The sequence below is a fragment of the Emys orbicularis genome, chromosome 3 (genome assembly GCF_028017835.1).
Source record: "Emys orbicularis isolate rEmyOrb1 chromosome 3, rEmyOrb1.hap1, whole genome shotgun sequence".
Taxonomy (NCBI): Eukaryota; Metazoa; Chordata; order Testudines; family Emydidae; genus Emys; species Emys orbicularis.
This window is the reverse complement of record NC_088685.1, coordinates 190,552,848-190,565,510: the sequence shown is the minus strand read 5'-3', so window position 1 is coordinate 190,565,510 and position 12,663 is coordinate 190,552,848. Positions and strand designations below refer to the sequence as shown.

The 12,663-nt window shown below is 46.2% G+C and overlaps 1 protein-coding gene across 1 annotated transcript in view; it reads left to right on the top strand.

Annotated features, from left to right (window-relative positions):
* The window catches only part of MTIF2 (mitochondrial translational initiation factor 2), a 40,156-nt gene that overhangs the window by 23,039 nt on the left and 4,454 nt on the right, over positions 1-12,663 (top strand). Inside the window, exons 9-11 of the mRNA XM_065401319.1 lie at positions 3,416-3,540; positions 4,512-4,716; positions 5,955-6,207. Coding sequence (XP_065257391.1) covers positions 3,416-3,540; positions 4,512-4,716; positions 5,955-6,207 — 583 coding nt within the window. The remainder of the gene's footprint in view (positions 1-3,415; positions 3,541-4,511; positions 4,717-5,954; positions 6,208-12,663) is intronic.

The following is a 12,663-nucleotide window of genomic DNA, read 5'->3' as shown; positions in this document are numbered from 1 at the left end:
CTAGACCCCCGGTGCCACAATGGGACCTCAACCTGGTCTTGTCACGTCTCACGGGGCCCCGCTTTGAGCCGCTAGCCACATGCTCTTGGTCACACCTCTCGTGGAAGGTGGCCTTCCTCGTGGTGATCACGTCTGCCTGACGTGTCTCCAAGCTCAGGGCCCTAACCTCGGAACCCCCCTATACGGTTTTCCATAGGGACAAGGTCCAGCTTCGCCCATACCCGGCATTCCTCCCGAAGGTGGTCTCCGCCTTCCATATGGAGCAGAGTATCTTTCTTCCCGTGCTCTGCCCTAAAAGCCCCACTCCTCTAACGAGGAGCGTCGCCTCCACATGTTAGATGTGCGTAGAGTGTTGGCTTTTTATCTGGATCGGACCAAGCCGTTCCGGAAATCCTCTCCACTCTTTGTTGCCTCGGCCGAGCGGGCAAGAGGGCAACCTATCTCGACCCAGCGGCTTTCCCGCTGGATTACCTCGTGCATACGCACGTGCTATGACCTGGCAGGGATTCCTCCGCCACCTATCGTTAAGGCTCACTCGATGAGGGCTCAGGCCTCATCAGCTGCCTATGCCGCCCATGTCCCTATTCAAGACATCTGTAGGGCGGCCACGTGGGCCTCTGTTCACACGTTTACTTCGCATTACGCGATTGTCTCCCAGTCTAGGGACGATGCAGGGTTCGGCAGGGCGGTACTTCGTCCCGAACCATCGTGAACTCCTACCCACCTCCAACAGATACTGCTTGGAATCACCTACTGTGGAATACACAGGAGCAATCACTCAAAGAAGAAAGGATAGTTTCTGGCGTTCTTCGAGATGTGTTGCTCCTGTCTATTCCACATCCCACCCCCCTTCCCCTCTGTCGGAGTTGTCTGGCAAGAAGGAACCGAGGATGGGGCGACGGCGCAGCTCCCCTTATAGTGTGCTATAGCGGCGCCACTCTAGGGGTCGCAGCGGTGCTCCCCACTATGGGTACTGCTAAGGGAAAAACTTCCGGCACTGGTGCACGTGGCGAGCACGCACACCTACTGTGGAATAGACAGGAGCAACATATCTCAAAGAACGCCAGTTACAGAACAGGTAATTGTCCTTTTTACTACTTGTACTTGATTCTGTGGTGACCAGTGTTATCTTGTCAGGAATTAAATCTGCAGCATGCTAATGACTGTATTGCTGTCTTTCTGAATTGATCCTATTCTCCCCCCGCCCTCCCCCCATGAATTGCCAGCAAATTCAAGCACTTCTGAAATTATGCACTCAGTCATCCACAATGTGGGTACATAAAAATGGTGTCTTTACTCATTTTTGTGGCAGCCTCATTGTTACATTATTTTTCACTGACCTGTGGTTACTGATAATCTCTTTGTGGCATGTCCATTTGTGACGTTCTGTACCTCATGGGAACACCCTACACCCCCATGTTCATCCTTGTAAAATGATTGTGTGGTATCCAATGCAAAGTTTGTTATGTCCGATGTCTTCGGAAGGCTCATGTTGCACTGAGCATTGTTGTTACAGTAATATTATAGGTTATAATTTCATGTATATAGTTAGGAGGCTGAAAATGTCTTCATGGCTTAAAATAAGCCCACGTAGAAACTCTCCAAGAGCAGAGAGGCAGTTCGTACCTCATCAGGGCATGTATGGGACAAACCCAGCCCAGCCTCACAGGAGCAAAGGATGCTGTCCTAGGCAGGAACAAAAGGATCTGTTGGACTCTCGAGTTGGACTCCCCTTCCTTTGGACAGTTTGGGACAGCGATGAGGTAATGCTCACCTGACTCTGAAGGGGGGGGGGGGCAAAGCCAAGAGGGAAGAAAGAACATGATAAAAGGGAGAGACGTTTGCCATGCTCTTCCTCTCTCTTCCACCTCCATCTACAGACATCACCCCTAAGCGACTGAAGCGCTGATCAAAGGGGAGAGTCTGGCTGAAGGGCAACCAGCCAGCCTGTGGTGAGAAGTGTCTAAGTTTGTAAGGGCATTGAAAGTGTTAAGATCAGCTTAGAATGCATTTTGCTTTTATTTCATTTGACCAAATCTGACTTGTTGTGCTTTGACTTATAAACACTTAAAATCTATCTTTATAGTTAATAAATCTGTTTGTGTATTCTACCTGAAGAAGTACGTTCGATTTGAAGCATGTCAGAGACTCCCCTTGGGATAACAAGCCTGGTACATATCAATTTCTTTGTTAAATTGACAAACTCATATAAGCTTGCAGCGTCCAGCGGGCATAACTGGACACTGCAGGACAGAGGTTCTTAGGGCTGTGTCTGGGACCGGAGATATTGGCTAGTGTTATTCGGTTGCACAATCCGAGGAGCAGCTTACATGCTAGAGGCTGTGCGTGAACAGCCCAGGAGTGGGGGTTCTCACAGCAGTGCAGAGTAAGGCTGGCTCCCAGAGTCAAGGATTGGAGTGACCTAGCGGATCACCGATCCAGATAACACCAGGGGAACGTCACACCACTCTCTTTCCTATCCTGAAAAGAAAATTGTAGGTCTCTAGAATGATGAAGAGAGAAGAGGAAGGACTGAGATGAACAATTACCACAATGTCTCTTTTCTATCCCTAAACCATTAGTTGATCACTTTCAGTTGCTCTCCTTTTATACCCTACTTGCTGACTTGCTTCTCTGAACTTTATTTGGGAATTACATTGTAAATATCGTGTTAATGTTTCATTTTTGCCTGCCTGTGTATGAACAGATTGATACAAGCTCACTACTGGCATCACAGTCCTAAGTCACATTCTGCTTAGACTGCTATGCGACCAGCCCTGAGTGCTGCTAACTGGTTGGTCAGGAACAAAAAAAAGGTCATTCCATTGTACCTTTACTTCAGCCCTGACAAAGCAGTAGAGTTAATGGGAGCTATGAGGAAGCTGGGGGCAGCTGCTCAGAGTCCGGAGAGAGAGGGGCAAAATTGGTTCTGAAATGGGGAAAGGGTACACCCTAACTACCACACCAGGTTTCTCCTCCTACCCAATTTGCTCCATGTCCCCACATCCACCTCTCTCCACTCCTCAATAAATAAATAAATAAATGTCAAGGGTGGAAAATATTTTTAAAAGAATAGTTTTACTAATATAAAGATTAAACTCCCTTCCTATTTCCAGCACTAACCATGGATGCCAGGCTGCTATTGCTCGTGATATGCAAGGCCCCCTCTCTCCCCTTCATGATTTCTGATCTTTGTTACTTGCATTCAGGACTGCTAACACTGCAGTCTTAGGCCATAATCATGTATTACTTCAGTGACCCTCTGCACGGGTGCAGAGGCCTGGTCTATTGGATCGCATTGTGGAATTGGGAACTATGGATCATGTGTATTGGACAGATGTTGGTACTGAAAATTCATCTTCTGATCCTATTGTAATTATCTGCCTCCTTAATTCTTAACTGTTGTTTGGTACAGGGTGAGAACCTGATGGCTTTAGCAGAGGCAACTGTTGCTCTAGCAGAGGTGTTGGAATTGAAGGCAGACTCCACAGGCCTAGTAGAGGGAACCATAATAGAATCTCGCACAGATCAAGGGAGAGGGTAGGTCAGCTAATCATCTGTCTTCCTTTCAACTTTAATTAATGTTTCTGTAAAGTTTATTCCAGTTGACTTGGTTAAAGAGTCACTGTCTAGGTGGTTTCCAAAATGTAGGTTTTAATTGGGGGGGGGGGGAGAATAAATTATAAAACTCTAATATTTTTAAATGTAAAAAAGATTGTTGTTTGGGTTTAACAGTTCCTCAGCAATGTTTGCAATCCAAATGTTGCAGTATTTATTGCCTTACTGCATGGGAACCAGAAAATGAATAGTTAGAAACTGACTGGGCTGTTTTATTTTTCAGTGGAACAAAGTGTTGTATAAGCAGACACCATAAATGGTAAAATATAAACTAAACTTATTTAAATAAAATATTAAAACACAGATTTTTTTTAAAAATCCATGAATATCAATCTGACAATTTTTTAACCTATGTAGTTTACTTACTATAAAATAGAAAACTTTTTATGAACCATCCACTAAAAAGTGTCTCTTTGTTCTTTAAAATGGTGATATTTAAAGGGTACCTGCAAAAGAAAGAAATCAATTTTTTATATATATATATATAATATAAAGGGAGCCTGGAAGGTTTCTTTTCAACAAATTCTGTTTGATGTTTATTACCTTAGAAATATAAGCAATGTGTCTATTACTTCCTGGATTTTTTGGAGGACTGTTTGGTGTCACGTATTTTGTGAGTTTTCTCAGTGCCTAAAGGAAGAGGAGGAGATTGCTGAATTTTTAACATCTTTATACATCTAAAGATACTAAAAAGGATACAGCCCATTTTTTTTCCTTTGCAAGTCTCCTTTAAAACTTCCTCTGCATGGTGGTGAAATGTTTAACAGATGTGTTCTGAGATCATAGCACATACTGTTCTATATTTGCTTTTTTCATCTTCACTTAAAGGCATGTAACTGTAAATATGATAGCAAACTTAATTTTGTCTGTCTTTCCCTTTCTCCTCCTCCTAGTCCAGTAACCACGGCCATAATCCAGAGAGGAACTCTGAGAAAAGGATGTATTCTGGTTGCAGGTAAAAGCTGGGCAAAAGTGCGCCTGATGTTTGATGAGAATGGCAAAACAGTAGATGAAGCCACTCCCAGCATGCCGGTAGAAATTGTGGGCTGGAAGGAAGTCCCTTCAGCAGGAGCTGAAATCCTTGAAGTAGAATCTGAGGTATAGCAAGAATAACTTTAATGCATAGCTAATACGCTTGTATTGCGGTATGTAACGTAGATAGAATTAAGTACAAAAATGGTAACGTTCATTGAAAATGAGCCATAGTAACTAAGGCTTGAAGACAAAACCTGGGTACTAAATGTGGCCTGGAATAGGTTTTCCACAAAAGGATTGAAGAACCCAATGAAACACATAACCCTTATTCCCTCCCCTCCTCCAGCACTTCCACATTGATCTGCTCCACATTTAGCCAAAGAAAGTGATCTCTCAGTGAGATGGAAGTGTAACCTGTGGTCTCCTATTTCCCTATGCCTCTGCTTGACTGTAGCTGGTGTCTGGGTGGCTTCTCTTTCAGTATTGCCTTGGCTGAGTGTCCAGGAATAATTACTAATTTCTTCCCAAATACCTCTCCAAGGACTTAGGTTGTCTCCTCTTCAGTAGCATATAATAATAATTACTTTAAAACATGACCTAAAATAAACCAAAACTTAATGGGCTCATTATTCTTAATCTTAGAATTAATGAGACTCAAAATAAAACAAAGAAATTGGTGTGCATAACTTGTTTTAACTTAAACCCTGCCAAAGCTAATGCAGATAGGTACTGTTTGTGTCATTAGAGGGAACAAGCAGTATCATTTAAGACTCCAGCCTCTCCAAAGCTTCCTGTGTTTTCCCCCTGACCCTTTTGTAAGACCAAATGTCAGAAGCCCACCCCTGATATCAGGTTTCTCACGTCAGCATTCTCCTTGTGTCCTCGGAGTCCCTCAGATATACCTTTCCAGTGACTTTGATATCAAATAATCTGCAGAGAGGCTACAACAATCTTTTATGAATTGGCCATTGTATGTTTCCTAAATCCATTTAGGATTCTGTTTGTTGCTTTGGATAAATGGTTCTGGTGTCCGTTTTTTGGTGCCATGGAGTGAGGTGAGAGATTCCTAGGAGCAAAACAATGCAGTTTATTCCCCAGTAGTTTATGGAATGGTTATCATGCCCTTGTATGTTGGCTTGAGAACTTGTCTATGTTGGGCACCTCTCCTGTTGTCTTCTGTGACATGAGATGGTTTGTTTAGCTAGACTGTAAAATAATACTTAAAATTAAAAGCAAAACAAAGTTAAAATCAAGAAAGCGCTTGAATGGTGTTCATCAGATAATCATCTAGAAAAGTGTTTTAAGACCAAGCTGCCCAGTACTATATATTGATAAGTAACAGTGCTGTCTCTTCTGCCAAGCAAAGGGCACGTGAAGTTGTTGATTGGAGAAACTATGCTGAACAACAGGAGAAAATCAAACAGGATATGGAAGTTATTGAAGCAAAGCAAAAGGAACACAAAGATGCATACAAGAAAGAACGAGAGAGCCTATCCAATCTGACCTGGAGACAGAGAAAAGCAGCATTGTATAAAACCAACAAACATCTAATAGCTATAAGGTCTAAAGAGAGAGCGGAGAGTGACAGAAACGTGCTACCTGTAATTGTTAAAGGTGCTGTCATGTTCAGTTGACTTTGCAGTTGTTTTAGTGCATATTTCCCAAGTCTAAATTTAAACCTATTGTAATTGTAGGTTTTTCTTTGAGTGAGTATCCACGCAGATTCCACTCCTGGTGCGTGAGATCTGATTCTTGTGAATAACACTGTTGGGGTTTCACCTGTGCCCTTCTTTCTTCTTGTAGCTGAGGGTATAAAGGATGGGGTGGCCACAATGCACATTTTGTTCCTTACTGCCTGTGGCTGTGAGATGGCACCCTTATAGTGTTCACATCCCTTGCCCTGAGCAAGTTAGCTGACATAGTTCTATTAGTTTATTTTTTGCTTAGATAAGTTTTCTTTGCCCATTGACTTTTAAAAAACAAAAACTCCTTAGATTTAGAGTAGTGATAGGTTTTCTCTTCCTTTGTACAAGAGTCTTACTCCCTGTACACACCCCTCTCCCTTGTATAATGGCCCTTCCACTCTAACCCCCCCAAATAAAAACTTAAAATGACTGACTGCAGGTCACTAGGTTTTAAGGTCTGTCCCTCCTGTGACACAGGGATGCCAGTCACAGATGCTTCTGATGCTGCTATGCCCGGGAGAGGACCTTGCTCCAGAGTGCTGCTCGATTGCCGAGTCCTTCTCCAAAAGGACTCAAATAGTGAGGGAGGCAAAACAGAAACACGTCCTCTAGGAAAGGTCCATGCAAACCTTATCAGATTTTGACAGACTTTTTAAGACACTCCAGATACAGGGCCTATCCCAGGGGTAGGCAACCTATGGCACGCTTGCCGAAGGCGGCAGGCGAGCTGATTTTCAGTGGCACTCTCACTGCCTGGGTCCAGTCCACCGTCCAGGGGGCTCTGCATTTTAATTTAATTTTAAATGAAGCTTCTTAATCATTTTTAAAACCTTATTTACTTTACATACAACAATAGTTTAGTTATATAATATAGACTTATAGAAAGAGACCTTCTAAAAACGTTAAAATGTATTACTGGCACGCAAAACCTTAAATTAGAGTGAATAAATGAAGACTCGGCACACCACTTCTGAAAGGTTGCCGACCCCTGGCCTATCCCATGCTTTGAGTGCCACCCCAAGCTCCAGGGCAACTTGTCACTCGTAAGCCCTACTTGCCAACCATATTGGCAATATTTTCGGAAAAGGCCTTTAAGGAGTTCTCCCAGATACTTATTCCCCTTTCCAAACAGGATGGAAAGTCTCCTGTAAGGCTCACTAGTATAAAAGCCTAAAGGTGGAGTTCCGTTTCAGTGGACCTACACCGAAACCCAAGCCAACACCAACAGTCTATTCTATTCTTATGTAGGTTCTTACACTGCACTCATCACCATAGTATCTGAGTGCCTTCAGTAGTGCATTAAGCAGTGTGACTAAAGTCTGTCCGCTGTTGTCTGTTAGAGCAGTGTTTTTCAAACTGTGGGTCGCGACCCAGTACTGGGTCGTGGCATTTAAGGCACTGGGTCGCCTTGCTCTGGTCAGCACCACCAACCGGGACTTTAAGAGTCCTGGCGGTAGTGCTGCCCAGCTAAGGCAGGCTAGTGCCTACCTTCCAGCACCCCAAACCCCTCATCTCCAGCCCCACCCCAGAGCCTGCACCCCCAGCCCAGAGCCCTGACACCCTCCTGCATCCCAACCCTCTGCCCCAGCCCTGAGCCCCTCCCACATCCTGAACCCCTCATTCCCAGCTCCATTGGGTCGTGGGCATCAACAGTTTTCTTCAACTGGGTCACCAGAAAAAAAGTTTGAAAACTACTATGTTAGAGATCCTCTTCCCAGGGGGAGGCGTATGTCTTGTACTGGTAGACTTTTTTTTTTTTTTAAAGAAAAAAAATATATAGATGTTGCTATGTATTTGTATTTAATGCAGGTTAAAGAAATGCACCTTGCACTTGGAGCAAAAAGTGGTGAGGTTTGTGATGGTCCTTAATTTTGGGGGGAGTTCATTCCAGTCTGGGACTGACCTCAGAAAAAGTTCTGTCTCCTGCACAGATGAGTTTTACCCTTATTGTAGAGAGTTCTATTGTGCCAGACAAGCAAAGTTGTCAACCATACACTTTATCCTGGAGGTTTAGGCCATGTTTTTGATATCGTGGGCCCAGGCCATGCAGCACCTTGAAGATAAGGACCAAAACCTTGAACTTGATGCTGTGTTCTATGGGAAGGCAGTGTAGAGAGCGGAGGACAGATCTGATGTGCTCTCTGTGGCCTGACATGCTGCAGCATTCTGTTCTAGTTGCAGTTCCTAAGTGCTGAAGGCTTCAGGTATGTTAGAATCATAGAATAGAATCATAGAATATCAGGGTTGGAAGAGACCTCAGGAGGTCATCTAGTCCAATCCCCTGCTCAAAGCAAGACCAACACCAACTAAATCATCCCAGCCAGGGCGTTGTCAAGCCGGGCCTTAAAAACCTCTAAGGATGGAAATTCCACCACCTCCCTAGGTAACCCAGTCCAGTGCTTCACCACCCTCCTAGTGAAATAGTGTTTCCTAATACAGTAACTCCTCGCTGAACGTTGTAGTTATGTTCCCGAAATGCAACTTTAAGCGAAACGATGTTAAGCAAATCCAATTTCCCCATAAGAATTAATGTAAATGGTGGGGGGTTAGGTGCCAGGGAACTTTCTTTGGCCAGACAAAAGACCTTTCTCTCTCTCTCTCTCTCTCTCTCTCTGTCTGTGTCTGTGTGTGTGTGTGTGTGTGTGTGTATATGTATGTATGTGTGTGTATGTGTATGTGTGTATATATACATACATACATACATACATACATACATACATACATACAGGGCTGGCACCAGGCAACCAAGCTGGTGCTTGGGGCGGCACCTGGAGGGGGGCGGCGCGGCGCTCGGGCCGCCGGGGAGAGCGGGGCCACAGCCGGGCTCGCCGCCCTCCCCCCGGCGCTCTGGCCGCCCTCCCCCCCGCGCCCTCCCCCCGACTCCCCGCCGGGGCTCGCCACCCTCGCCCCGGGGCTCCGGCCGCCCTCCCCCCGGCGGGGGGGCTCGCCGCCCTCTCGCCGCCCTGCCCCCGGCGCTCTGGCCGCCGGGGGGGGAGAGCCAAGCCCCCGCCGGGGCTCACCGCCCTGCCCCCGCCGGGGCTCGCCACCCTCGCCCCGGGGCTCCGGCCGCCCTCCCCCCGGCGGGAGAGCGCGCCGCCCCCCCCCGGGCTCCGGCCGCCCCCCCTGCATCCCAACCCTCTGCCCCAGCCCTGAGCCCTGGGGCGGCAAAAAAGCCAGAGCCGGCCCTATATATGTGTATATATATATGTGTGTGTGTGTGTATGTGTGTGTGTGTATATATATATATATATATATATACACACATACACACACACACAGTATAAGTTTTAAACAAACAATACTGTACACAGCAATGATGATTTTGAAGCTTGGTTGAGGTGGTGAAGTCAGAGGGTGGGATATTTCCCAGGGAATACCTTACGGCTAAATGATGAGCTAGCATTCGGCTGAGCCCTCAAGGGTTAACACGTTGTTGTTAATGTAGCCTCACACTCTACAAGGCAGCACGAATGGAGGGAGGGGAGACAGCATGACAGAGAGACACACCCTGTATGTGAGAGAGAGACGCATATTGCTCCTTTACGTATGCTGACCCCACTCAAAGTACATTGCCTTTTTAAGTAGATCAGCAAGTTAAGATAGCAACTGCTGCTAGCAAGCGCCCTCCGTCCTGAGCCCTGTCGTGTCTCTCTTCCCCCCCCTTCTCTGTGGAGATAAGGTACGGGAGCTGGGGGAGGGGGACACCCTGACAGTACCCCTCTTCCCCGCCCTCTGCACAGCAAGCAGGAGGTTCCCAGGAGCAGCTCCAAGGCAGAGGGCAGGAGCTGCACACGGCAGTGGGGGAGGGACAGCTGCACTGCCCAGCAATTGCTAGCCTGCTGGGCGGCTGCCACACAGGGAACTCAGGAGAGCAGGGAGCTGATAGGGGGGCTGCCGGTCCACCCTGGTTCTAAGCCCCCACCATCTAGCTCCAACGGCCTGCTCTTTCTGCAAGCAGTGGACAAAGCAGGCAGCTGCCAAACAACATTATAAGTGAGCATTGCACAACTTTGAACAAGCATGTTCTCTAATTGATCAGCAACGTAACAACGAAACAACCCTAACCGGGACGACTTTAAGTGAGGAGTTACTGTATCCAACCTAGACCTCCCCCACTGCAACTTGAGACTGTTGCTTCTTGTTTTGTCATCTGCCATCCCTGAGAACAGCCTAGCTCCATCCTCTTTGGAACCCCCCTTCAGGTAGTTGAAGGTTGCTATCAAATCCCCCCTCACTCTTCTCTTATGCAGACTAAATAATCCCAGTTCCCTCAGCCTCTCCTCGTAAATCATGTGCCCCAGCCCCCTAATCATTTTCGTTGCCCTCCGCTGGACTCTCTCCATTTCGTCCACATCCCTTCTGTAGTGGGGGGACCAAAACTGGACGCAGTACTCCAGGTATGGCCTCACCAGTGCCAAATAGAGGGGAATAATCACTTCCCTTGATCTGCTGGCAATGCTCCTACTAATACAGCCCAATATGCCATTGGCCTTGGCAACAAGGGCACACTGCTGACTCATATCCAGCTTCTCGTCCACTGTAACCCCTAGGTCCTTTTCTGCAGAACTGCTACTTAGCCAGTTGTTCCCCAGTCTGTAGCGGTGCATGGGTTTCTTCCATCCTAAGTGCAGGACTCTGCACTTTTCCTTGTTGAACCTCATCAGATTTCTTTTGGCCCAATCCTCTAATTTGTCTAGGTCACTCTGGGCCCTATCTCTACCCTCCAGTGTATCTACCTCTCCCCCCATCTTAGTGTCATCTGCGAACTTGCTGAGGGTGCAGTTCATCCCATCATCCAGATCATGAATAAAGATGTTGAACAAAACCGGCCCCAGGACCGACCCCGGTGCACTCCACTGCCAACTAGACGTGGAGCCGTTGATCACTACCTGTTGAGCCCGATGATCTAGCCAGCTTTCTATCCACCTTATAGTCCATTCATCCCGCCCATACTTCTTTAACTTGCTGGCAAGAGTACTGTGGTAGACCATATCAAAAGTTTTGCTAAAGTCAAAGAATAACACGTCCACTACTTTCCCCTCATCCACAGAGCCAGTTATCTCATCACAGAAGGCAACAACTGTACTGCCTCTGCTACCTACAGCAAGGCACCAACCACAGCACTGAAGCCCGTGGCACAAAGTACTTTGGTATGGTCCATTTTGGCACAGGGTATTCCCATATTGAGACCTATCCCTGTGGTATGTACTACCCACCTCCTTGGCACTGACTGAGGTATTGACTATAGTAGATGTAGGACTCTGTATCAGCTCTGATGCATGGCACGGAGACACCTTTCAGTGGGGCAGATGTCAGACTCTCCTTACAGAAAGGCTATGGGATGTCATTGCTAAATCAACCTCAGTGGTGATCCCAAGACAAGGCACAGCTGACAGAACTTCCCCTCTGCTGGAAAAGATGTATTTCTTTTCCTCTCAGAGCTCACCCAAAGTTTCTCTCTAAGGGAGTTTCCAACTTTCACATCAATCAGTTGATTCATCTCCCTGTGTTCTTCCCTTGTCTATTCCAGGTGAAATAAACCTCCATATATTTGAAGTCATCAGAGCATTGCCCTTTTATTTGGATAGGACCAATCCATTCCTGTGCACACCTGTTCTGGACTCTTTTTGGCATTCACTGAAAGGATTATATTATTGAGTGGGTCTCGGACTATTTCAGGACTTGTTATGATTTGGCTAAGAAAGATCCCCCTGGACGTATTAACACTGAAGCAGCCTCTGCAGCATATTTGATTAACATCTGCATAGGAAGCAACATGGAACTCAATCCATACATCTACCACTTGCTATTCCCTGGCACAAGCGCCCAGATTGGATGCTAGCTTTGGTATGGCAGTCCTGCAATCTGTATTAAAGTAGAACTCCTGCTGCCTAGCTACCGGTAAATAGGCAACTGTTTGTTAGTCACCAAGAGTGGAATCTGTAGACAATCACTTAAACAGTTACCCTACAGTACCTGTGGTTCTTTGAGATGTGTTATCCACAGATTCCACACACACACACCCTTTCATCCCTGCTAATTGAAGACCTGCTCCTAAGAGATTCTTATTGGTGAAGGAACTGAGATGTGCACCCCGCTTTTAATACACTTGGCTGCAGGGAGTAAGCGAGTGTTCAAGGCACAGGGGCAGCCGCAACAGACATTGCTATTCAAAAGAATCCAGTCTTGTGCATGTGGGCTGCATGCACCCCTAGAGTGGAATCTGTATGAAAATGTCTTAAATAACCACAGTTCTTACCAGAGTAAGAAAACACTCTGTTCCAGTCCTAAAATTAAGCACTGGCTTGTAATCTTTTGAGGAAGAACTTCCTGAAGGAAATGGTTGTTTTCTTTATGAAAATTAATGTAAGCATAACTTAATGAC